This window comes from Carassius carassius, chromosome 39 (genome assembly GCF_963082965.1).
Source record: "Carassius carassius chromosome 39, fCarCar2.1, whole genome shotgun sequence".
Taxonomy (NCBI): domain Eukaryota; kingdom Metazoa; phylum Chordata; class Actinopteri; order Cypriniformes; family Cyprinidae; genus Carassius; species Carassius carassius.
In genome coordinates this window covers 29,453,368-29,480,867 of record NC_081793.1, presented here as the reverse complement: position 1 = coordinate 29,480,867, position 27,500 = coordinate 29,453,368, and the positions used below count along the sequence as shown (strand labels likewise).

General features: G+C 44.8%; 5 protein-coding genes across 9 annotated transcripts in view; 4 read left to right on the top strand and 1 right to left on the bottom strand.

Annotated features, from left to right (window-relative positions):
- The window catches only part of LOC132121763 (poly(ADP-ribose) glycohydrolase-like), a 20,044-nt gene extending 19,069 nt beyond the window's left edge, over positions 1-975 (bottom strand). Inside the window, exons 1-3 of one of the 3 annotated variants that reach the window (XM_059531516.1) lie at positions 863-975; positions 686-771; positions 253-609 (exon numbers count right to left, since the gene is read on the bottom strand). In XM_059531516.1, the coding sequence (XP_059387499.1) occupies positions 253-609; positions 686-720 (392 nt within the window). In that variant the 5' untranslated portion in view covers positions 721-771; positions 863-975. Of the gene's footprint in view, positions 1-252; positions 610-685; positions 772-849 lie in introns of those variants that run through there. The other 2 variants (XM_059531517.1, XM_059531518.1) reach the window with 2 other exon arrangements.
- LOC132121179 (uncharacterized) lies at positions 947-8,880 on the top strand. Its single transcript, XM_059530361.1, has 7 exons — positions 947-1,239; positions 1,790-3,136; positions 6,644-7,583; positions 7,671-7,872; positions 8,000-8,075; positions 8,314-8,407; positions 8,543-8,880. The coding sequence occupies exons 1-7, from the start codon at positions 1,081-1,083 to the stop codon at positions 8,746-8,748; spliced, it is 3,024 nt and encodes a 1,007-aa protein (XP_059386344.1). The 5' UTR covers positions 947-1,080; the 3' UTR covers positions 8,749-8,880.
- Positions 8,881-9,483: 603 nt separating this feature from the next.
- On the top strand, positions 9,484-14,102 carry acadsb (acyl-CoA dehydrogenase short/branched chain). Its single transcript, XM_059531511.1, has 11 exons — positions 9,484-9,595; positions 10,925-11,069; positions 11,146-11,246; positions 11,336-11,542; positions 11,610-11,780; positions 12,368-12,493; positions 12,625-12,717; positions 12,975-13,064; positions 13,163-13,300; positions 13,492-13,591; positions 13,662-14,102. The coding sequence occupies exons 1-11, from the start codon at positions 9,566-9,568 to the stop codon at positions 13,736-13,738; spliced, it is 1,278 nt and encodes a 425-aa protein (XP_059387494.1). The 5' UTR covers positions 9,484-9,565; the 3' UTR covers positions 13,739-14,102.
- Positions 14,103-16,063: 1,961 nt separating this feature from the next.
- Positions 16,064-17,737, top strand: hmx3b (H6 family homeobox 3b). Of its 2 annotated transcripts, none has more exons than XM_059530317.1 (2): positions 16,064-16,348; positions 16,543-17,737. In XM_059530317.1, exons 1-2 carry the CDS (start codon positions 16,189-16,191, stop codon positions 16,974-16,976), a joined length of 594 nt encoding a protein of 197 aa, XP_059386300.1. In that variant the 5' UTR covers positions 16,064-16,188; the 3' UTR covers positions 16,977-17,737. The 2 variants fall into 2 exon arrangements, with proteins under 2 accessions (XP_059386300.1, XP_059386299.1); XM_059530316.1 differs by having other exon boundaries at positions 16,540-17,737.
- Positions 17,738-24,372: 6,635 nt separating this feature from the next.
- The window catches only part of bub3 (BUB3 mitotic checkpoint protein), a 6,441-nt gene continuing 3,313 nt past the window's right edge, over positions 24,373-27,500 (top strand). Inside the window, exons 1-5 of one of the 2 annotated variants that reach the window (XM_059531509.1) lie at positions 24,373-24,526; positions 24,846-25,040; positions 25,120-25,189; positions 25,262-25,413; positions 25,489-25,647. In XM_059531509.1, coding sequence (XP_059387492.1) covers positions 24,491-24,526; positions 24,846-25,040; positions 25,120-25,189; positions 25,262-25,413; positions 25,489-25,647 — 612 coding nt within the window. In that variant the 5' untranslated portion in view covers positions 24,373-24,490. The other variant, XM_059531510.1, reaches the window with a different exon arrangement.

Below are 27,500 nucleotides of genomic sequence, written 5' to 3'. Positions count from 1 at the left end.
AAACTTAATTTTCCACAAACCACATTCACTCTAGCACTGTTCTCATAAAAGTATAATTATTATGTAAAACTATGTATACAGGCAAATGTGGCTTTTTAGCAGCTCGGGGCGGTACCAGATTCATCAGGTCATGAATATTAATTATGTAACGGGCCTTAGGCCACACCCGATTCGCGTCGAGCGCATGCGCATTCACCTTCACAGCTGGACGGACGCATCTGTTTTCTAATAAAGATGTATTGCGATGCCCACCTTCTGCACGCGACTTTCCCTGGAGCTTCAGTGAAGAAGTTTGTGATTCTGCGCGTCCCTGTGTTCGGAGCAGAACCGGTTCGTCTGGGTTCGGTCACGGAGTTCTTCTCCGAGGTTAACGTGCTCTCCGGACACTTCTGCTTCCGTGAATTCTCCTCGGACCCCTCAGGTTCGGTATGATGATGATGATGATGATGATGATGAGAGCTCCTCTGGGTCACTGCGGGCTTCTTCAGCAGCCAGTCATCCAGAGTCCGGCTGCATCTCTTCGGTGGGTTCCTCTGGAGCTCAGCTGGAGCTTCAGGATGATCCAAGCACGGAGGAGCTGATTGCTGTGTTTTTTTTGCATCTTCAGTCCTGTTTAATAGAAATGCTATGATCAATCGCCAGTAGTTTCATCACACTCAGTAATGCTCGGATCGGAGTGGTTTACCTCCAGCGCTTGTTGAGCGGCTCACAGTCTGACATCACCGACACATGCACGCGCTCCTCACAGTCTCAGAGATGAAGATCATACAGCTGCATACAATACAATGCACTGGTGAGGATCAAGTGTATGAATGTACAACCGATAATAATACTGTAAACGACAATCACATGTTCAAGTTACTATTTTACTGCAGTCTCCGCGTTACTGTCAATTTCCCAGTTTTAACGGAGAGCTTCTGCGCGGGTGCTAAAGTGCACGAATCACACTTCCTGTTTTCATTACGTAAAACTCCAGTAGCCAATGAGCGACCGGTATTCGGCGAGTGGGCGGGTTCTGTGGGTTCATCTGAAGCGCAGGTCAGAACCGCGTGACGTCGACTGAACGTGCTCTGTCTCCGTATGTCTCCCGCTGCTGCGTGTCTCTGCGTTCTGTGCGGGTTACCGGCGGCCGGTAAGTCCCGCCTGGCGCGGGAGCTGCGGGGTCGCGCACAGACGCGCGGATGGAGGACGCTTCTCGTGACATATGACGAGCTGATACCGGCGCGCGACTGGCAGGAGGTTTGTCTTTCATCTTTTTATAATTATTTTATTGTGTCTCTATTTACAGTGTGCTGTGATGCTGGATAGCAGCCGATACATGTGAAACTGTGTGTAGTTACAGCACGTGTGTTTGTGAGAGAGAAGTTTTTAAATTGCTTGTTTTATTTTTGAAATTATTTTTCTTCGTGATTTTTACTTTTATGTAAAGCACTTTGAATTACCATTGTGTATGAAATGTGCCATATAAATAAACTTTCCTTACCTTGCCTTCTTGATCTGATCACATCTATTTTGGCAAAAAACTGGCATGAGGAGGCTTTACGGCCCAGTGATCAGTAATAATTGTTCCTGGATCGCTCTGCTAGGGTTAGTTCACACAGATTGTGTTGTTGTGTTCAAAAACAGCTAGCAAAGGAACAAAACAGAAGTTGAACCGTTTTCATATGATATCTCTTGCAACATTTTTTAATATTGTGTCTAGATAACTGTAGTTTGTTGTGTTTGTGTGAACAGCACATTAAACACTGCTTGCCTTTAATCTACAGCACTTGTGTGTTTTGTTTTTCAGACTGAATGGAAGTGGCACAGGAAGACGGTTATAATGTGTCTGGAGAGATTCCTTCATCAGACTCTCTCCGATCAGACTCACACACTCTCCGATCAGACTCACACACTGTCGGATCAGACTCACACACTCTCCAATCAGACTCACACACTCTCGGATCAGACTCACACACTCTCAGATCAGACTCACACACTGTCGGATCAGACTCACACACTCTCCGATCAGACTCACACACTGTCCGATAAGACTCACACACTCTCGGATCAGACTCACACACTCTCGGATCAGACTCACACACTCTCGGATCAGACTCACACACTGTCGGATCAGACTCACACACTGTCGGATCAGACTCACACACTCTCCGATCAGACTCACACACTGTCGGATCAGACTCACACACTCTCCGATCAGACTCACACACTCTCCGATCAGACTCGCACACTCTCGGATCAGACTCGCACACTCTCGGATCAGACTCACACACTCTCGGATCAGACTCACACACTCTCGGATCAGACTCACACACTCTCGGATCAGACTCACACACTCTCGGATCAGACTCACACACTCTCGGATCAGACTCACACACTCTCCGATCAGACTCACACACTCTGCGATCAGAATCACACACTCTCGGATCAGACTCACACACTCTCGGATCAGACTCACACACTCTCGGATCAGACTCGCACACTCTCCGATCAGACTCGCACACTCTCCGATCAGACTCACACACTCTCAGATCAGACTCACACACTGTCGGATCAGACTCACACACTCTCCGATCAGACTCACACACTCTCCGATCAGACTCACACACTCTCCGATCAGACTCACACACTCTCCGATCAGACTCACACTCTCTCAGATCAGACTCACACTCTCTCAGATCAGACTCACACACTCTCAGATCAGACTCACACACTCTCAGATCAGACTCACACTCTCTCGTATCAGACTAACACACTGTCGGATCAGACTCACACACTGTCGGATCAGACTCACACACTGTCGGATCAGACTCACACACTCTCGGATCAGACTCACACACTCTCAGATCAGACTCACACACTCTCAGATCAGACTCACACACTCTCCGATCAGACTCACACACTCTCGGATCAGACTCACACACTCTCGGATCAGACTCACACACTCTCGGATCAGACTCACACACTCTCCGATCAGACTCACACACTCTCCGATCAGACTCACACTCTCTCCGATCAGACTCACACTCTCTCCGATCAGACTCACACACTCTCCGATCAGACTCACACACTCTCCGATCAGACTCACACACTCTCCGATCAGACTCACACACTCTCGGATCAGACTCACACACTCTCGGATCAGACTCACACAATGTCGGATCAGACTCACACACTCTCCGATCAGACTCACACACTCTCCGATCAGACTCACACACTCTCCGATCAGACTCACACACTCTCCGATCAGACTCACACACTCTCCGATCAGACTCACACTCTCTCCGATCAGACTCACACTCTCTCCGATCAGACTCACACACTCTCCGATCAGACTCACACACTCTCCGATCAGACTCACACTCTCTCAGATCAGACTCACACTCTCTCAGATCAGACTCACACACTCTCAGATCAGACTCACACACTCTCAGATCAGACTCACACTCTCTCGTATCAGACTAACACACTGTCGGATCAGACTCACACACTGTCGGATCAGACTCACACACTGTCGGATCAGACTCACACACTCTCGGATCAGACTCACACACTCTCGGATCAGACTCACACACTCTCAGATCAGACTCACACACTCTCCGATCAGACTCACACACTCTCCGATCAGACTCACACACTCTCGGATCAGACTCACACACTCTCGGATCAGACTCACACACTCTCCGATCAGACTCACACACTCTCCGATCAGACTCACACTCTCTCCGATCAGACTCACACTCTCTCCGATCAGACTCACACACTCTCCGATCAGACTCACACACTCTCCGATCAGACTCACACACTCTCCGATCAGACTCACACACTCTCGGATCAGACTCACACACTCTCGGATCAGACTCACACAATGTCGGATCAGACTCACACACTCTCCGATCAGACTCACACACTCTCCGATCAGACTCACACACTCTCCGATCAGACTCACACACTCTCCGATCAGACTCACACACTCTCCGATCAGACTCACACTCTCTCCGATCAGACTCACACTCTCTCCGATCAGACTCACACACTCTCGGATCAGACTCACACACTCTCCGATCAGACTCACACACTCTCCGATCAGACTCACACACTCTCGGATCAGACTCACACACTCTCGGATCAGACTCGCACGCTCTCGGATCAGACTCACACACTCTCGGATCAGACTCACACACTCTCCGATCAGACTCACACACTCTCCGATCAGACTCACACTCTCTCAGATCAGACTCACACACTCTCCGATCAGACTCACACACTCTCCGATCAGACTCACACACTGTCGGATCAGACTCACACACTCTCCGATCAGACTCACACACTCTCCGATCAGACTCACACACTCTCCGATCAGACTCACACACTCTCGGATCAGACTCACACACTCTCGGATCAGACTCACACACTCTCGGATCAGACTCACACACTCTCCGATCAGACTCACACACTGTCGGATCAGACTCACACATTCTCGGATCAGACTCACACACTCTCCGATCAGACTCACACACTCTCCGATCAGACTCACACACTCTCCGATCAGACTCACACACTCTCCGATCAGACTCACACACTGTCGGATCAGACTCACACACTCTCCGATCAGACTCACACACTGTCGGATCAGACTCACACACTCTCCCATCAGACTCACACACTCTCCGATCAGACTCACACACTCTCCGATCAGACTCACACACTCTCCGATCAGACTCACACACTGTCGGATCAGACTCACACACTCTTCCATCAGACTCACACACTCTCAGATCAGACTCACACACTCTCCGATCAGACTCACACACTCTCCGATCAGACTCACACACTCTCCGATCAGACTCACACACTCTCCGATCAGACTCACACACTCTCCGATCAGACTCACACACTCTCAGATCAGACTCACACACTCTCCGATCAGACTCACACACTGTCGGATCAGACTCACACACTGTCGGATCAGACTCACACACTGTCGGATCAGACTCACACACTCTCCGATCAGACTCACACACTGTCGGATCAGACTCACACACTCTCCGATCAGACTCACACACTGTCGGATCAGACTCACACACTCTCCGATCAGACTCACACACTCTCCGATCAGACTCACACTCTCTCCGATCAGACTCACACTCTCTCCGATCAGACTCACACTCTCTCCGATCAGACTCACACACTCTCCGATCAGACTCACACACTCTCCGATCAGACTCACACTCTCTCCGATCAGACTCACACTCTCTCCGATCAGACTCACACTCTCTCCGATCAGACTCACACACTCTCCGATCAGACTCACACTCTCTCCGATCAGACTCACACACTCTCCGATCAGACTCACACACTCTCCGATCAGACTCACACACTCTCCGATCAGACTCACACTCTCTCCGATCAGACTCACACACTCTCCGATCAGACTCACACACTCTCCGATCAGACTCACACACTCTCCGATCAGACTCACACACTGTCGGATCAGACTCACACACTGTCGGATCAGACTCACACACTCTCCGATCAGACTCACACACTGTCGGATCAGACTCACACACTCTCCGATCAGACTCACACACTCTCCGATCAGACTCACACTCTCTCCGATCAGACTCACACTCTCTCCGATCAGACTCACACTCTCTCAGATCAGACTCACACTCTCTCAGATCAGACTCACACACTCTCCGATCAGACTCACACACTCTCCGATCAGACTCACACACTCTCCGATCAGACTCACACACTGTCGGATCAGACTCACACACTCTTCCATCAGACTCACACACTCTCAGATCAGACTCACACACTCTCCGATCAGACTCACACTCTCTCCGATCAGACTCACACACTCTCCGATCAGACTCACACACTCTCCGATCAGACTCACACACTCTCCGATCAGACTCACACACTCTCAGATCAGACTCACACACTCTCCGATCAGACTCACACACTGTCGGATCAGACTCACACACTGTCGGATCAGACTCACACACTGTCGGATCAGACTCACACACTCTCCGATCAGACTCACACACTGTCGGATCAGACTCACACACTCTCCGATCAGACTCACACACTCTCCGATCAGACTCACACACTGTCGGATCAGACTCACACACTCTCCGATCAGACTCACACACTCTCCGATCAGACTCACACTCTCTCCGATCAGACTCACACACTCTCCGATCAGACTCACACTCTCTCCGATCAGACTCACACACTCTCCGATCAGACTCACACACTCTCCGATCAGACTCACACTCTCTCCGATCAGACTCACACTCTCTCCGATCAGACTCACACTCTCTCCGATCAGACTCACACTCTCTCCGATCAGACTCACACTCTCTCCGATCAGACTCACACACTCTCCGATCAGACTCACACACTCTCCGATCAGACTCACACTCTCTCCGATCAGACTCACACTCTCTCCGATCAGACTCACACACTCTCCGATCAGACTCACACACTCTCCGATCAGACTCACACACTCTCCGATCAGACTCACACACTGTCGGATCAGACTCACACACTGTCGGATCAGACTCACACACTCTCCGATCAGACTCACACACTGTCGGATCAGACTCACACACTCTCCGATCAGACTCACACACTCTCCGATCAGACTCACACTCTCTCCGATCAGACTCACACTCTCTCCGATCAGACTCACACTCTCTCCGATCAGACTCACACTCTCTCCGATCAGACTCACACTCTCTCCGATCAGACTCACACACTCTCAGATCAGACTCACACACTCTCAGATCAGACTCACACTCTCTCGTATCAGACTAACACACTGTCGGATCAGACTCACACACTGTCGGATCAGACTCACACACTGTCGTATCAGACTCACACACTCTTTGATCAGACTCACACACTCTCCGATCAGACTCACACACTCTCCGATCAGACTCACACACTCTCCGATCAGACTCACACACTCTCCGATCAGACTCACACTCTCTCCGATCAGACTCACACACTCTCCGATCAGACTCACACACTCTCCGATCAGACTCACACACTCTCCGATCAGACTCACACACTCTCCGATCAGACTCACACACTCTCAGATCAGACTCACACACTCTCCGATCAGACTCACACTCTCTCCGATCAGACTCACACACTCTCAGATCAGACTCACACACTCTCCGATCAGACTCACACACTCTCCGATCAGACTCACACACTCTCGGATCAGACTCACACACTCTCGGATCAGACTCACACACTCTCGGATCAGACTCACACTCTCTCCGATCAGACTCACACACTCTCGGATCAGACTCACACACTCTCCGATCAGACTCACACACTCTCGGATCAGACTCACACACTCTCGGATCAGACTCACACACTCTCCGATCAGACTCACGCACTCTCTGAGGCTGATGGAGTCTGGACGAGGTTTGAGCAGATGCGGCAGCAGCAGAGCGTCTCTCACACACACACACACACACACTCGCAGCCGCTCGTGGTTCTGCTGGACGATAACTTCTACTACCAGAGCATGAGATACCAGATCCAGCAGCTGGCCAGGAAGTGTATGTGCAGTTTGTGTGTTTCTGAGCTGAATCATATAAACACAGTTCAAGCGCTGACGTTCTGATGGTGTTTGTTCTGGAGGACAGATGGCGTGGGTTTCTGTCAGGTGTTTCTCCAGTGTCCGCTGCACGTGTGTCTCCAGAGGAACCGGTGCAGACCTCAGTCTGTTCCTGATGAAGTTCTGCTGCAGATGTGTGAGCGAATGGAGCCTCCGAACGAGATCAAAAACCCCTGGGAGCAGCAGAGCCTGACACTGGACAGCACAGATGACATCGCAGACAGACACATGTAGGTCAAACACACGCAGAGACATCCATCTGACCTGCTGATGTGATGTTTGTGGTGTTTTTCTGCAGCTCAGATCATACTTGAATCTTTCTGTTAGTAAATGAATTCCTCTTTCTTTCTCTTGAAGACAGAAGCTGATGGACTTGCTTGTGTCTGCGCTGGAAAACCCTGTGAGCCCCGTCCAGTACGAGTCGCAGCAGAAGGTCACAGTCCTTCAGGCTTTATTCACATAAATCAGATCCATCATAACCTCTGACCACAGCTTAGCTTTGCTTTGCTTTGTTGAATTTACACATTCATGCATTAACAGTCACCATTAAACAGTGAATGATTCAGACACCGCTGCCATCACACAGTGATTTCAGTTCTGTTTTGTGCTTTGGGTCAGTTTTGTAAAAACACTTGTGACATTAAGAAGACTCTCCTGTCTCTCTGTTTTAGGAGGCTGACAGACGGATTTGTGCATCCAGCGTTCTTCGTCAGGTGGATCAGACCTGTAGACGACTGGTTTCTCAGACGCTGATATCAGCTCGAGGTACAGAGATCAGACACATGGAGTTTCTCCTGTACATGTCATGTTTGCACTGATTTATGCTGGTGTAAACCACTGTTCTGCTCGGTTGTATTTTATTGAAATTGTGATGAAATGGCGCTGTGTGTCTGGTAACAGAAGGCCAGGCGTCTCCAGACGTGATGAAGGCTCTGGCTAAAGCACTGATCGAGCTGAAGACTGTGTTCCTGCAGGAGCTGAAGAAGGATGTTCTCCATCGTGTCTCAGTTTTCCCAGAGGAGCCCGTCGATAATGAGAAGCTCCTGATGGACATGTCTGCGGCGTTCCAGCGACGCTCACATGAGATTGTGTCCAAACACATGTGAAACATGACTGATCGTCTCTAGCATGCATTTGATTCCTGATAATAAATCAAACTATGCTAAGTCTTTTTCATGGACTTGTGATTGCGCATTAGATGTCAATTTAATAAAGTTTCTGCAAATGCATCTGTCAAACGACTGACTGATTTTCATTTGGAAATTCATTAACCGTTTGTAATGTTATTTGTTTTTCTTTACAAAGATGGAGATTGCAGTTCTATATATTAAATTAACATGATCAATGAATTGCATAAATCCATCATTTGTCACCAATGTCAACTAGGTTTCTAAGTATTGAAGTTATTGACAATACTACTGTATGACATCAGTCACAATCACCATCGCTGATAGACTGATCATTATTACATTATAACATGAATTATTAGTAACATGAGTTTGCTGGTTTACATCTTCACGTTTTCACTCATTTGACTGCGCGTAATATTTGTATATTTTTAACTTGACGATTTTAAAACATTTATTATGTTAGCATAAATAAATAAAAGTTTGTGAAATATATTAAAAAAAATACGTAGTTTGAAGTGCGTTCAAAGAATGAATTATTAGAATTTGAATAATTTTACTCCAAGAAGCTTAAGTCAGTATTATTTCATACATTTCTGCGTTTTTTCTTAGAATTTGTGAGAAACACATTTCAAAAGAGAAAGAGCGCCGTCAGCGCGATATTAATTAACGCATTTCATTACAGTTGATTAATATAAAAACTGCTTTATTAATTGAGTTCTGTCTCTGTAAAAAGAAGTGTTCTGCGCTGGTGTTTGTTTCCGCCGGACGCTTTTCACAGTGACGCAGAGCCGCGATGGCGTCCTTGTTCGGAGTACTGCGACAGGTCAGAATAAACCATAATAAACCACAGATAACACGCATGATATTACAGTTACAGCGTCGAGCACACATGACACTGAGCACACATGTATGACACGTGACTGACATGAACTGAGCACACGTGTGATGGACGCGCAGCCGAACAAATAATAATACATTACAGGACGGACATGGATCGATTAATATAATGAAGCGTAATGTTTAGATGAGAGATGATCTTAATTCTCAAACATGATTTATGCATGTGTGTCATATTCATCACTGACAGTCGTGGATTAGACAGACTGAAGGCAGATTAATAAGTGTTTGTCTCTGAAAGTCATCTGAATGTTACTGTTGTGTTGCTGTTGGTTCAGGTTCGTTTGAAGCACAATATTCACTGGAAGTCCTTCTGAGATTCACGTTTAATGGTCACATGCAGAAAATAAATGCACATAAAAAAGTACACATTTTTATGATTGAATTAATTCGCTCTTTGTCATCATGTTTGTCTTGTCTGGTGTGTGTGTGTGTGTGTGTGTGTGTGTGTGTGTGTGTGTGTCTGGTGTGTGTGTGTGTGTGTGTGTGTGTGTGTGTGTGTGTGTGTGTATGGTGTGTGTGTGTGTGTGTGTGTGTGTGTGTCTGGTGTGTGTGTGTGTGTGTGTCTGGTGTGTGTGTGTGTGTGTGTGTGTCTGGTATATGTGTGTGTGTGTGTGTGTGTCTGGTGTGTGTGTCTGGTGTGTGTGTGTGTGTGTGTGTGTGTGTGTGTGTGTGTGTGTGTGTGTGTGTGTGTCTGGTGTGTGTGTGTGTGTCTGGTGTGTGTGTCTGGTGTGTGTGTGTGTGTGTGTGTGTGTGTGTGTGTGTGTGTGTGTCTGGTGTGTGTGTGTGTGTGTGTGTGTCTGGTGTGTGTGTGTGTGTGTGTGTGTCTGGTGTGTGTGTGTCTGGTGTGTGTGTGTGTGTGTCTGGTGTGTGTGTGTGTGTCTGGTGTATGTGTGTGTCTGTGTGTGTGTGTGTGTGTGTGTGTGTCTGGTGTGTGTGTGTGGTGTGTGTGTGTCTGTGTGTGTGTGTGTGTGTGTGTGGCTGGTGTGTGTGTGTGTGTGTGGCTGGTGTGTGTCTGTGTGTGTGTGTGTGTGTGTGTCTGGTGTGTGTGTCTGGTGTGTGTGTGTGTGTGTGTGTCTGGTGTGTGTGTCTGGTGTGTGTGTCTGGTGTGTGTGTCTGGTGTGTGTGTCTGGTGTGTGTGTGTGTGTGTGTGTGTGTGTGTGTGGCTGGTGTGTGTGTGTGCGTCTGTGTGTGTGTGTCTGGTGTGTGTGTGTGTGTGTGTGTGTATGTGTGTGTGTGTGTGTGTGTGTTGCAGGTCTCTGGGTCTCTGTCTCGCTCGCGCGCTGCGGTCCGGTGCTTGTGTTCGCGCGCAGCATCAGAAGCTCATCATGACGTGATCAGAACTGCGTTTCTGCCGCTGCAGAGTTTCTCAGAGGAGGAGAGCATGATGAGAGACGCAGGTGAGATGCTGTTCACGAGACACAGGTGAGTACAGAAACACTCAGACCGCACTAACACTCTTCTTCTCTTCACCAGTCAGGAAATTCGCCCAGGAGCGCATCGCTCCGTTTGTCTCCAGGATGGACGAGGATTCGGTGATGGATGCAGATGTGATCAGTGCTCTGTTCGAGCAGGGCGTGAGTATCATCTCATCACAAAATCACAGACACACCTGCTTCTTCTCATTAGTTTGATGTAATTGTTTCTGTGTGTGTGTGTGTGTCAGCTGATGGGGATCGAGATCGGAGCGGAGTATGGAGGCACGGGCTCCTCCTTCTTCTCCTCCATCCTGGTGATCGAGGAGCTGGCGAAGGTGGACCCGTCCGTGTCTGTGCTGTGTGATATTCAGAACACACTCATTAACACACTGCTGATGAACCTGGGGACGGAGGAGCAGAAGCAGCAGTATCTGCCGCGGCTGGCCAGTGATACGGTAACACCCCGACCTTCAGACCAGCTCTGAAAGCATTTCTGTGACTGATGCTCCTTCTGTTCTTCAGGTCGGCAGCTTCTGTCTGTCGGAGTCCGAGTCGGGCAGCGACGCATTCTCTCTGAAGACTAAAGCAGAGAAACAGAAGGATTATTACATCATCAACGGCTCCAAGATGTGGATCAGTAACGCAGAACATGCCGGAGTGTTTCTGGTGATGGCAAACGCAGATCCAGCCGCGGTCAGTACACACACGTGTGGAGATCTGAATCTGAATCTGACCTCATTTCAGCCGCTGAATTAAGACTGTGAATGATACCTATACTGATAACTATACTGGCATCTGTATCAATGCTCAGTAACGTTCTGTTTATTATACCTGTCTCTGTTTATTGTCACCTGTTGCTTTAAATGCTGGAGCTCCTTGAAGCAGGATGCATTGTGATTGGCTGTCAGTGTTTTTATTGTTCATCACCTGTTTCTGCTCTAGATCTGTTTCCTTAACTCTATTTTTATGATGTCAAATCTTCCTGTAACTTACATGGACAGGATGTTCAGTAATCAAACTGATGTCGATGATATGCTGAACTGGGATTGTTCTCTTATTCAGTCTCATCAGGTTTACACACACACACACACACACACACACACACACACACTGATCGCGGGCCGTGTCACATGACCACGGTGAAGCGTCACAGAACTAGAGACTCGAAGCTGAACTCCTTTTAAATCCTGTTCACTGCAGCAGATGTGCAGCTCATATGTGGTCATTGATTGATTGATTGATTGATTGGGTGTGTGTGTGTGTGTGTGTGTGTGTGGCAGGGTTACAGGGGCATCACCTGCTTCCTCGTGGACAGACACACGGACGGGCTTCACATCGGCAGGAAGGAGAATAAGCTGGGCCTGAGAGCCTCATCCACATGTCCTCTGACCTTCGACAACATGAAGGTGAACCTGCAGCTGCGACCGGATTCATTTCACAACATCAACCTGAGACGTTCAGAATGAGTCCTCTATGTTCTGGACATCACAGGACGTTTCATGATGCTATTGCACAATGATGATGTCGTCTGATGCAGGTTCACGAGAAGAACATTTTAGGGAAAGTGGGTCACGGTTATAAATACGCCATCGGGATGCTGAACGGCGGCCGCATCGGGATCGCAGCGCAGGTGTGCTTCACTTCGTGTTTACTTCCACAACACTTCAGAAAACACAGAAAAATAACTTCATACATTTTATTTAGTCAATTAAATAAATTCTATTTCATCTGTAAAGCAGAAGATAATAGTGTCATTACTCAGATCAATTAATGTTTCAGTTCATGGTTTTTTTTTCATCTCATACTGTAAGTGCAGTTAAATCCATAATATTGGGTGTGTGTGTGTGTGTGTGTGTGTGTGTGTGTGTGTGTGTGTGTGTGTTTCAGATGCTGGGTTTGGCTCAAGGCTGTTTCGATCACACGGTTCCTTACACCCGACAGAGGGTTCAGTTTGGCAAACGCATCTTTGATTTCCAGGTAGTTTTGCTGTTTCATGTGTCTCGCGTGTTGGAGCTCATCGAGGTCACGTGACCTCCAGCGTGCGTGCGTGTGTGTGTGTGTGTGTGTGTGAGCAGGGCATGCAGCACCAGATCGCTCATGTGGCCACGCAGCTGGAAGCGGCTCGACTGCTGACCTACAATGCTGCGCGTCTGAAGGAGGCCGGACGCTCCTTCATTAAAGAGGCCTGTATGGCCAAATACTTCAGCGCGGAGGTCAGTCCAGCACTCACACCTCGCCTGACATCTGTGCCACCAGAAATCAGTTTATACCTCTGTTCAGATTTGTACAAAAAAGTCACATGATAGTCACAAAAGTGACTAAGATAGTCACAAAGTCACCTGTTTAATGTGTGTTATTCTGTGGCAGACACAAGCTGCTGTTCTGAGGTCAGTGTGTGTTTCAGGTTGCGACTCTGACCACATCCAAGTGCATCGAGTGGATGGGTGGCGTGGGCTTCACCAAAGACTATCCCATCGAGAAATACTACAGAGACTGTAAGATCGGTGAGTGAAGCACACGCGTGTGTCATGAACAAACCAGTTTAACATTGACAGACTGAACCGTTTCCTGCAGGAACCATTTATGAGGGAACCACCAACATCCAGCTGAGCACCATGGCCAAGATGATCGACCAGGAATACGACAGATGAACACCTGTGTGTCAGATACACCAGAAGAGCTGATTAATAACCTGTTAGCTGTAGTCTGTCTCGTCTCTGAGATCACGTCTGTCTCTAACTGAACTGTATTTGACTCTTCATGGATCCTTTGATGCTTCTCTGGTTATTTGTTGTAAGATTCAAATTATATCACAGCAAAGGAGTCGAAGTCTTTTCTGAGTCTTTTTTTCTGACGTCTTATTTTTAAAATGAAACTATTGTTAGACCTGGTTTATATTCCTGTTATAGTTTTTGATTGATTCGGTGCCTGATTGATAGCAGATGGCTGCTGATTTGAGATCGGTCAGGTCTCTCGTGTTTGTGTTTGTGTTGCTGAATAAACATCATGAACTCAGTCTTGCTGGTCTCTTGTGTCCGGTCCGAGGTCAGCGCTGGTCTCTTGTGTGCGGTCCGAGGTCAGCGCTGGTCTCTTGTGTCCGGTCCGAGGTCAGCGCTGGTCTCTTGTGTGCGGTCCGAGGTCAGCGCTGGTCTCTTGTGTCCTGTCCGAGGTCAGCGCTGGTCTCTTGTGTCCGGTCCGAGGTCAGCGCTGGTCTCTTGTGTCCTGTCCGAGGTCAGCGCTGGTCTCTTGTGTCCGGTCCGAGGTCAGCGCTGGTCTCTTGTGTCCGGTCCGAGGTCAGCGCTGGTCTCTTGTGTCCAGTTCCGAGGTCAGCGCTGGTCTCTTGTGTCCGGTCCGAGGTCAGCGCTGGTCTCTTGTGTCCTGTCCGAGGTCAGCGCTGGTCTCTTGTGTCCGGTCCGAGGTCAGCGCTGGTCTCTTGTGTCCTGTCCGAGGTCAGCGCTGGTCTCTTGTGTGCGGTCCGAGGTCAGTGCTGGTCTCTTGTGTCCGGTCCGGTCCGAGGTCAGCGCTGGTCTCTTGTGTGCGGTCCGAGGTCAGCGCTGGTCTCTTGTGTGCGGTCCGAGGTCAGCGCTGGTCTCTTGTGTCCGGTCCGGTCCGAGGTCAGCGCTGGTCTCTTGTGGTCCAGAAGCGGCTCACCATCAGCTCTGGTCTGGGTTTAATGTAGTTTACTGTAAGGTCAGTGATCATCATCAGATACTGGCGGTCAGTGATTTGACTCATTACTGCTACTCAAAGAATTCACACAGACCCTGTCTAAAAACAAACTAAATCACCAGTGAGATTAAACCTATTTGGGCAGAAAGGCTTGCTAACAAATATTATTCCTAGTAACAAATAGTAAAAACATTGTTTTTATGTCATGCTTTATTTATTTTCCTCTTGATATTTTCTCATGTCTGATCTGAATGACCAGCACTAGTAAGTACACTTGTCTCGCAGTGCACTGCACGAGCTTCTCATGTGCGCATGCGCAGTCTGGCCGCTAGATGGCGCTCACAGCGCGAAAATGAAATTGTTCATAAAAACTGAGAAACAATATGAAAACAATCGAAAGCAATCAGTCCAAGCTTCGTAATTTTCTTAATTTGCATTATATGCTGACAAAAACTTTTTTTTTAGGTATTTCATCCTTTACATTTAGAGGTTTCATATTTTAATTTCATATTTCACACACACACACCCATCTCTCAAATTCAAAATTGCTTTATTGGCATGACTGTAAATGATACACTATTGCCAAAGCTTAGTATACATGTACAAAAGATAATATAATAACAATAATAATAATTAAACACAGTAATAGAATTTAATATTATAACATCTTAGAAATATCAAACTGTAACGAATTATAGTGTGTGAACATTTGATACCACTTACTTTAACTTACATAGAAACACAAACATACCAAGGATCACTGTGGTGCGCACACACACACACACACACACATTCACCTGCTGTCTCTCAGGTTGTGTCACATCTCTCTCTTTCTCTCTCTCTCTCTCTGCCCCCCCTCTCTCTCTCTCTCTCTCCCCCCCTCTCTCTCTCTGCCCCCCCCCCTCTCTCTCTCTCTCTCTGCCCCCCCCCCTCTCTCTCCCCCCCGTCTCTCTCTCTCTCTCTGCCCCCCCCCTCTCTCTCTCTCTCTCTCCCCCCCCCTCTCTCTCTCTCTCTCTCCCCCCCCCCCCTCTCTCTCTCTGCCCCCCCCTCTCTCTCTCTCTCTCTGCCCCCCTCCCCCCCCCCTCTCTCTCTCTCTCTCTCTCTCTCTCTCTGCCCCCCCACTCTCTCTCTCTGCCCCCCCTCCCCCCTCTCTCTCCCCCCGCCCCCCCCCCCACTCTCTCTCTCTCTCTCTCTCTCTCTCTGCCCCCCCTCTCTCTCTCTCTCTGCCCCCCCTCCCCCCTCTCTCTCCCACCTCCCCCCCTCTCCCCCCCCCCACTCTCTCTCTCTCTCTCTTTACCTGTTGATGCTCCTCATTTTGTCTCAGCGCGCGCAGGATCGCCTCAGTTCTTCTCTCATGGATCAGCGCTGCGCTTCTGACTTCAGACTGGAGTAACTTTCTTCTTCTTCATCATCATCAGTGACAGTCTCACCGATGGAGGACAAAACACAAGAAGTGAAAGATTCTCCGTTCTCCATCAAGAACCTGCTGAACAAACCCGACAAACCCAGAGTTCACATGAATCTCCCGGATCTCAGCTTCCTGCGGCTCGCCCCCTGGAGCTGCGCGAGCGGACACCCGAACACACCCGCGGGTGAGCTGCTATTATTATTATTATTATTATTATTATTATTATGTGTTCGCAGATCTGTAGGGAGTCTATAATTACACCCGCTCAGTTATGAGACTGAAGAGTTTATTCCGGGCGTCATGAAGGCGTTTAAATGGGTCAGACTGGTCAGAAGTGTTTGATGGTGAAGTATTGTGTGTGTGTTGTGTGTCGAGCAGCGGGTCGAACCAGAGAAGCGGAGGACCCGGATCCTAAAGAGGAGGATGAGGAGGTTCTTCTGGAGGACTCGGACTCAGACGAGCAGAAGAAACTCTGTCGCAAGAAGAAGACCAGGACCGTGTTTTCCCGCGCGCAGGTGTTCCAGCTGGAGTCCACCTTCGACCTGAAGCGCTACCTGAGCAGCTCGGAGCGCGCGGGGCTCGCGGCGGCGCTGCACCTGACCGAGACGCAGGTCAAGATCTGGTTCCAGAACCGCAGGAACAAGTGGAAGAGACAGATCGCCGCCGAACTCGAGGCCGCGAACCTCAGTCACGCGCAGAGGATCGTGCGCGTGCCCATCCTGTACCACGAGCACGCGGAGAGCGCGCGCGCCGCGGGTCTGACCTTCACGCGCGCACTTTATTACCCGCATTCGCTGATCAGACCCGTGTGAGGCTCGAACCTGGTGCCGCGGCGCAGCGGTACGAGAGACTCAACCGGAACTAACTAACTAACCCATGAGAGAGTTAATCATCTGATCCAGGAGTTAAACTCTCAGTCAGGACCGAGCTAAAAACAGAAAGTTCGCCTTACATATTTTTATTTTTATTATTTTATTTTAAATCTCGCTTTGCTGAGGAAGAGCACTTGGTTCAGCAAACGATAGCTGCAGCTGTATATTATTATTATTATTATTATTATTATTATTCCTTATCTCTCTTTTCCGTCGAAATGCCGCAGTAAAGTGAATCAGTCTCGGTTCTTGTGTTTCATGACATTCAGTAAAATAAGGGAAGGCTGGAAAAACAATGTTTTAATTTTTTTTTTTTACATGCAGTCACATTTCAGGACCCCAGTATTGCTCTGAATTTAATTGTTATTGACTTTATTTCTCAGTCTGAATGTTCACATGCACTCGTAAATATACTATATATATATATTATTGTCTGAGGAACGCCGGAAAAATTTAAATTATGAACCATGTTTGTGAAATAATCGGTGAATTTGTCTGGGGTTTTAGAGGATTTTTATATGATCATGAATAAATGTTCATTAACTGAATGTGTTAGTGATTCTACAGATGTGACTTAATAAAGCGCTTCTGTTGTAATTATGAGCTCTTGTCATCAACATCATTTTTCTTTATTTTATTTTATTATCTCATTATTTATCTAAAAGATAATATAGACAATAGAGAATAGAAATCAGTGTTTTTATGAAGCGTGGATGTTACGCATTTGCTAATTGACAATACTGCTAAAATCATATTATAATCTAAATTAAAACACGAGAACTTCAGTCATTCACCGCGTTCAATAACATGTATGTTGCTGGTGCCAAATAAAATCTGATGTTTGTAATGAGGAGAACAAAATACTTTTTTTTTTTTTATCTTCCTTGCCCAGGGAGATGTAAATTAGCTTTACAGCTAACTCTTTTAACTGTGCACGGTCCCTGTCAAAAAAACTAATAATAAAAAAATAAAGGGTTACATTTTTTTATTGTAAATTACATATATATATATATATTTACAATAAATATTTTAGTGTTGTGTGGTCCGTTGTCTCTGAGCTGTATAATATTGGTGTGTAGCCTAATGTATGGGTTTTTCTGTGTGTACATGTTTTAAAATGTGTTACGCACATTGGTCAACGAACTGTTGTTTTTAATGGTGCTTTACAAATAAATTGCATTGCCTTGCCATTATAACACCGCTAATTATATTTTGTGGTTTGATTCTCGTAATTATTGTTTGATTCTCGTAAATTATTATTCTCACGCAATGTTTACCAACAACAGGTTACGTCGCGTAAAATAAATCAGTTGAATTAAAATAGTATTTCTTGGTATTAATAGCATTTATATTCTAGCGGAAATTAGTGGTTTTGTATTATTAAAAATATTATCTGTAAAACAGCACACTAAAATACTAAAATCTTACTACAAATCTGTAGAATTCGCTTCACGGGGGCCTACCTATAATATCATGTATTTTGATATACAGCTAAAACAGTAAATAATAAGGGTTTTAGATTCTAAACTGGATCAATCACTACGACATAAATATTAATTCAAAGTTAATTCACATCAGATTTTCATAAGCGATGCGTTATTTTATGCGCGTTCCCTGACTGACTGGAAACCGGCGAGCACGCGCTTCAGGAGGATTTATTTAAAGTAGCCTACAACAGCGCGTGTCATCTGATGCTGGGATTCTGATGAAGCAGCTGAGGAATAATAAGAGTTTCAGCATCAAACCCGCGCAGAAATCAGAATTAATAACCAACATTCATGAAGCTCATTCTTGGGTTTGACGTGTAACTGTTGCTTTACAAATTAAAGATATTTTCATGGTTAGTTTTTATATGTGAAGATTAGCTTCACATTTCTGGACTCTCGCAGATGGAGTGATTAAAGCAGAGAGCGGAGAGACACGTCAGTGGATGAGGATGAGGATGGATAAGCATTGAGGATGAGGAGGAGGATGTAAGGATCCACCCGGAATCCCGCGGCCTGGTCGAAGGTTTAATGTGTATTCTTCTTTTACTTGCGCTTCTGAAATTATCAGGATTTTGTTTAAATTTTATTCTAGCTCCGTATTTAATCTAACTTCAGTTTTACGTGATCATTAAATTTGGGCGATATTTCTATCCAAATCTGATCACAGATATCGATTGTTTACTGGAAATCCCATACTTTTATTAGTTCATTACTGAACGCTAGTCGCAGTCTCACGGACACAAACTCAGTTCTGGTCTTATAGGATCATAGGATGCAGGGTCAATATTTACCTTTAAATCGGCTGCGCTCTGCGCTCGTATCAAAAATCGTTTGTGCATATCCATGGAAACTGCAATTTACTAAGGCAGTGAGTGATAGTTAGAAATTAAAAAGGTCTCAAATGACGTGCCCCATGCTCCATTCAGAGTCTTCTGTATGATCTATCCTGGACACAGTTTTGCTGTAATACCAAACTCCACTTTCTTCTTCTTCTTCTTTTTCTTTCGGCTGCTCCCATTAGGGGTCGCCACAGCGGATCATCCGTCTCCATACCACCTTGTCCTCTACATCTGCCTCTTTTACACCAACTACCTGCATGTCTTCCCTCACCACATCCATGAACCTCCTCCTTGGTCTTCCTCTTTTCCTCCTTCCTGGTGGCTCCATCCTCAGCATTCTCCTACCAATATAATTCAATACCAAACTCCACTTTAATCTACTTAAAAAATGATTTCAGAAGAGATCAGAATGAGTCAAATATAACAGTTTATTACCAGTCAGGTAAATATGTATTATGCCAATTTACATAATCAATTCAAGGATATAAAATCAATACAAGACATCAAATTCTCAAAGATAAATCTAGGAGTAAAGGATACACACGTGGCTTAAGGAAAATACACAATATACAGTGTGTGGGGACACAATACTACGGTCTTTCTGGCTACAGAATCACCCAGCAGTGTTTTCCACTTCCCTCAGACCAGACAACGAAGAAATCTTCAAATTAGTTGTAAAAACAAAGAAGACCTTTTGGTTCATATTTTGTGATCACATCAGGGTCACACCTCCTTTTACATTATAATCCTCTACGTCCGCTACGTTCTCAAAACTCAGGCAATTTGATAATACCTAGAATATCAAAATCAACTGCGGGCGGCAGATCCTTTTCCTATTTGGCTCCTAAACTCTGGAATAACCTACCTAACATTGTTCGGGAGGCAGACACACTCTTGCAGTTTAAATCTAGATTAAAGACCCATCTCTTTAACCTGCATACACATAACATACTAATATGCTTTTAGTATCCAAATCCGTTAAAGGATTTTTAGGCTGCATTAATTAGGTAAACCGGAACCGGGAACACTTCCCATAACACCCTATGTACTTGCTACATCATTAGAAGAATGGCATCTACGCTAATATTTGTCTGTTTCTCTCTTGTTCCGAGGTCACTGTAGCCACCAGATCCAGTCTGTGTCCAGATCAGAGGGTCACTGCAGTCACCCGGATCCAGTACGTATCCAGACCAGATGCTGGATCAGCACCTAGAAAGGACCTCTACATCCCTGAAAGACAGCGGAGACCAGGACAACTAGAGCCCCAGATACAGATCCCCTGTAAAGACCTTGTCTCAGAGGAGCACCAGGACAAGACCACAGGAAACAGATGATTCTTCTGCACAATCTGACTTTGCTGCAGCCTGGAATTGAACTACTGGTTTCGTCTGGTCAGAGGAGAACTGGCCCCCCAACTGAGCCTGGTTTCTCCCAAGGTTTTTTTCTCCATTCTGTCACCGATGGAGTTTCGGTTCCTTGCCGCTGTCGCCTCTGGCTTGCTTAGTTGGGGACACTTCATCTACAGCGATATCGTTGACTTGATTGCAAATAAATGCACAGACACTATTTAACTGAACAGAGATGACATCACTGAATTCAATGATGAACTGCCTTTAACTATCATTTTGCATTATTGACACTGTTTTCCTAATGAATGTTGTTCAGTTGCTTTGACGCAATGTATTTTGTTTAAAGCGCTATATAAATAAAGGTGACTTGACTTGACTTGACTTGACACCCAGCTGGAGATAAACGTTCTCACACACCCCTAAAGCAGAACACTCTACAAGAGTTTTCGATATTTAGGGTTCCTGAGTGTTTGGCTTCACAAAGAATTAATTTCATAAGGAAATGATGAGGATGACGATGATGATGATGATGATGAGGATGACGATGAGGATGATGAGGATGAGGATGACGATAAGGATGATGAGGATGATGATGAGGATGACTATGATGATGATGATGATGAGGATGATGAGGATGACGATGAGGATGATGAGGATGAGGATGACGATAAGGATGATGAGGATGATGATGAGGATGACTATGATGAGGATGATGAGGATAAGGATGATAAGGATGATGAGGATGACGATGAGGATGATGAGGATGATGAGGATGATAAGGATGATGAGGATGACGATGAGGATGATGAGGATGATGAGGATGAGGATGATGAGGATGACGATGATGAGGATGATGAGGATGAGGATAAGGATGATGAGGATGACGATGAGGATGATGAGGATGAGGATGATGAGGATGACGATAAGGATGATGAGGATGATGATGAGGATGTCTATGATGAGGATAAGGATGATAAGGATGATGAGGATGACGATGAGGACGATGAGGATAAGGATGATGAGGATGATGAGGATGACGATGAGGATGATGAGGATGATGAGGATGAGGATGATGAGGATGACGATGATGATGATGATGATGATGATGAGGATGATGATGAGGATGATGATGTCTATGATGAGGATAAGGATGATAAGGATGATGAGGATGACGATGAGGATGATGAGGATGATGATGATGATGACTATGATGAGGATGATGAGGATAAGGATGATAAGGATGATGAGGATGACGATGAGGATGATGAGGATGATGAGGATGATGAGGATGACGATGATGATGATGATGATGATGAGGATGATGATGACGATGATGAGGATGAGGATAAGGATGATAAGGATGATGAGGATGAGGATGATGAGGATGAGGATGATGAGGATGACGATGAGGATGAGGATGACGATAAGGATGATGAGGATGACGATGAGGATGATGAGGATGAGGATGATGAGGATGATGATGAGGATGACTATGATGAGGATGATGAGGATGATGAGGATAAGGATGATAAGGATGATGAGGATGACGATGAGGATGATGAGGATGATGAGGATGAGGATGATGAGGATGACGATGATGATGATGATGATGATGATGAGGATGATGATGACGATGATGAGGATGAGGATAAGGATGATAAGGATGATGAGGATGACGATGAGGATGATGAGGATGAGGATGATGAGGATGACGATGAGGACGATGAGGATGAGGATGACGATAAGGATGATGAGGATGATGATGAGGATGTCTATGATGAGGATAAGGATGATAAGGATGATGAGGATGACGATGAGGATGATGAGGATGAGGATGATGAGGATGAGAAAGATGAGGATAAGGATGATGAGGATGACGATAAGGATGATGATGACTATGATGAGGATGATGAGGATGAGGATGACGATAAGGATGATGAAGATGATGATGATGATGACTATGATGAGGATGATGAGGATAAGGATGATGAGGATGAGAGACATTTGGAGGGACAGGTGCTCAGAGTATAAGAGGGGCTCCTGAAACAAGGCTTTAAATGCTGACACATAGTGAAACATGCTTCGGTATTGATAGAGCAGCAGTGACGCAGTTTTGAAAACCTCTTAATTACTTTATTAATTATATTATTATTATTATTATTATTGAGTTTGCGTATTGTGGTTTTGCTGTTGTAAGCACTACTGTAGCTGTTATAGAAAAACATATTTCTCTCATATTTAAAATAGAATTCTATTCTAATCCTGTTCTGAATTCACATGATTTTTTGAATGATAATGATAGGTGAATTAAGGGTGATGGGGACCTTATGTCAAATGGGATGGTATACAGAATTCATTTTCTCACCTAATGAGTGAAATTTAAAACTTTTTTTTGCTGAGCCCAAGCTGTAAGACCACATAATTAAAATGGGGTGCCCTCATTGATGTGACATCATATAGGTGGGCGGGGCAGGCATCAAACAGGAAGTTGATGCTTTAGATAGTTTTCATAATAAGGTCCTAAAATTGTCTTAGCTACTATAATATACAAACTTTTGATGGAAACATAAATATGATGCACTACTTCTACAAAATGAGTTAAATGAGTTAATGGGGGCACCAACATTTTTTATTTTATTTAATTTTTTGGACCTGAAGCATTTTTTTGTTTTGTTTTTGTTTTACTTGTCTATTTGATTTTTAAATGTTTTCAATGACATTCTCTTACCTCAGTTGTATGTGTTGTATTGTATGAACTGTGGGTGGGTTTATGAACTGAGAAATAAAGTTGAACAGGAATAAACATGGACTCTTACTGATGATGAACAGAAAAGGAAATATTGTATTTAAAATGATACCAAAGTATGAACTAACTTCTGTAATTCTGTAAATATTCTAAATATTCTTACACTACCCTAAATATATGAAAAAATGTGCTCTCCCAATCACCAAAACGTTACCAAAATAATAATAATAATAATAATAATAATAACTTTGGACTGCATTGACTTTCAATGTATGGTTGACAACACAACAGTATTTCACACAAGAGTTCACACTTACATGTAATAAACAGAGTAAAGGTTATGTGCAGTGTTTGTTGGGAGTGTAACACATTACAAGTAACGCAAGTTACATGATCAGGTTTTCTTTTTTCAAGTAACTAGTAAAGTAACGCATTACTTTTCATAAAGAGTAACAAAGTAACGTAATTAGTCACTTTTTTAGGGAGTAACCCAATACTGTAATGGGTTCAGCTGCTCAAGCATGGAATAATGAACGGAATAAATCACAAACCTTAACTCGATTTCATTTAATATAACTAAAGAAACCAAGAAATACCATAACATTACCCAAACGGCCCCCTTTTATGTTATATCATGTAAATGATTACATAATTCCATATCATAGTATCATGGTTTAGTTATTATTCAGTGAACATCACAGAATTATATCAGCAAATAAATAAAACATGCTGACTAATGACTGACAGTGAATATCATTTCAGACAAATATAGGGCTAAAGAAAAAAAACTACAATTCCTAATTTTTTCTTAGAAATGTAGCACGGATATTTTAACTGTGACGGTCGCATTGAGTAAATTAAAACAGAAATACACAACAACATCTCGCGATATTTTACTGTTTCGTCTCCCCGCTCGTCCCCGGAAGTAAATCCTTTTAACCAATCATTGTTAGAGAACGTTAGAGGGAGTTTTGAAACGGACCAATGAGAGCAGAGCTCTGCTGTGAATGCGTCCAACCAGAGAAGAGCATCGATGAGCGGCAGAGCAGCAGCAGAAAAGAGCGGCGCGGTGAGATTTAACGGAAATTCTGCTTATTTTAATAAACTTTTATGTGAAATAAAACGTTCAGCTGTGTTTCAGAGAGCTTTTACAGTGGAAGATTGAGATGTGAATACAAACGCGACGGTTAGAGGTTCAGCAGCCGCGCAGTGTGCGTCATTCATATGAAGCTAACGCTAGCGTTACACTCGGTTTAATAACGGTTTACTCGAGACTGAGTCAAACACGCGATGATGATCACAGTTGATGTACACTGCTGATGTAACGTGTGTGTGTGTGTGTGCGCGCGTGTGTGTGTGTGTGTGTGTGTGTGTGTGCGCGCTCTCAGATGACCGGCACCAATGAGTTCAAGCTGACCCAGGGTCCGGAGGACAGCGTCTCGGCTGTGAAGTTCAGCCCGAGCTCGGCTCAGTTCCTGCTGGTGTCGTCGTGGGACAGCACGGTCCGGCTGTATGACGTCAGCGCTAACAGCATGAGGATGAAGTACCAGCATCTGGCGCCGGTGCTGGACTGTGCTTTCTATGTGAGGAGCATCACAGAACCCTGCAGAACCACACATTCGCTCTTTGCTGTGTCTAACTCTGTGTCTCGTGCTGTCTCAGGATCCGGCTCACGCGTGGAGCGGCGGTCTGGATGCTCAGCTGAAGACACACGATCTGAACACGGATCAGGGTGAGTGTGAACACCAGACGCTCGTGAGTAAACATCACGCTGGTGTGTGACTGTATCTGTGCTCTTCCTCAGACACCATCGTGGGGACGCACGACGCTCCCATCCGCTGCGTCGAGTACTGTCCGGAGGTCAATGTGATGGTGACGGGCAGCTGGGACATGTCTGTGAGGCTCTGGGACCCCAGAACACCCTGCAACGCCGGGACCTTCACACAGCCGGAGAAGGTGAGCAGACGAGAGAGACGGAGCTTGTGTGTGACCGAGTGAGCGAGCGGCGTCTGATGTCTGACTGTGTTTCAGGTCTACACACTGTCTGTAGCTGGAGACCGGCTGATCGTGGGGACCGCGGGGCGACGTGTGCTCGTCTGGGACCTCAGGAACATGGGATACGTGCAGCAGAGGCGAGAGTCCAGCCTCAAATATCAGACGCGCTGCATACGAGCCTTCCCCAACAAACAGGTCAGACACACACACACCAGTTTAGGACAAATACAGTTTCCATGGGTTTGTTAAAAATGATTTTCTTTATCGTTATGGAAGAAAGGCGATCATTAGTGATAAGACACAAAACAAAATAATAATTTATCAGCACAATCTTTAACATCACACAGTTCACATGCTGTTGACAACATCTGTGTTCTGTGTGAATCTGTGTTAAAGTGTAATGTATTTCTGTGATGCTCCGCTGTATTTTCAGCATCATTCCTCCAGTCTTCAGTGTCACATGATCTTCAGAAATCATGAATATATGATGATTTGATTGAACATTATTATTGGTGCTTTGTTACTATAATTGTAGTAATTTTCAATATTAAAAATATAAATGTTATGTGAATTTTTTTTTCTGCATTTTTTGAGTAAAAAAGGTTAAAAGATCATTCTTAAAAAATCTTTATAAATGTCTTTACTGTCAGTTTTGATCAATTTAATGCATTCTTGATGAATAAAGTATACATTTTTATTTAAAAATACACACCCTAAAAATCAAAAACCATCTAATCAGAATGATTTCTGAAGATCATGTGACACTGAAGACTGGAGGAATGATGCTGAAAATACAGCGGAGCATCACAGAAATACATTACACTTTAACACAGATTCACACAGAACACAGATGATTTACATTAGAATAATATTTAATATTTTTTACTTTGTTTTTGATCAAATAAAAGCAGCTGTGGTGAGCAGAAGAGACTCGTTTAAAAATTGTAATGTTTCCTAACTTTTGACAAGTGCTGTAGTTAATTTCCATTTCAATTCAAAATGAATTTAGTCTCTCACACACCTCCATACTTAATACGATGTGCAGTGAACGTGTTTCTCTGTTAATCTGTATTTTAACACTGCTCCACACAAAGATATCGAGAGAGGAGCCATTGGCTCCTATAAGAAAAAAAACTTAGGTGCCAAATTATGTGTATAGGTGCCGCAGAATAAACAGATTTTATTTTATTATTATTTTATTTTTTTTACATTTTAACATTTCAATCATACGGTCATGTGTGTGTCTCATTTTTTCTTGACTTTATCAGCATTAATCTATCTTGTAGATGATTTGGGAACTAAGGTTCACTTAAAGTGGGAACTAAATGTCTTTTCCAGCTTGAAATATAGAGTCTCAAAGAACTGTTCATTATCTGTATTCTGCACTAATATCATGATCACAAGCATCACTCAGTCACCGAGAGTAGTCTGGGCTCCTCGGTGCATCTGTAAATGTTGTACTACACTTAAAACTAAAGGTGCTTCACGAAGATGCCACAGAAGAACCTTTTTTATTCTAATGGTTTCATAAAGAAACTTTAACATCTGAAGAACCGAGGTAAATGTAGACTATTATTACGTTACAATCAGTAAGTTGTACTGTAGGCCCGCTAAAGCGATTGCGCCTGCTGCATTAAAGAGAGACAAAACTGTATTGTTTGTATTTCGATATGAATTTTGAATAATTTTAAAGCTGATACTTTATTAAAAAGTAACAAAGGTTTTTGCGATTACTGGATGGCAAGTGTGCTTCAAATAAGTTCACGCGTTAACAACACAGCATAGACCTAAGATCTTGTTAAGAAGCTACGTTATTAATGATTATAAACGAGAATTGTTAACGATATTGCTAATATCCACACAGTTGACAGCTTTACCTGCTGTAGCTTGTTCATGTTGTGCACGAAATAGATGCTGCTTTTCTGCACTCGATGCGATCGCAAAACAATCAAGAAAAAAGACATTATATGCACATTTTTTTTTGTAATAACATGTAAATACAAAGGCCTTGTTGCCAAAACGTCACTCGTAATTTAACATTTTTGGTC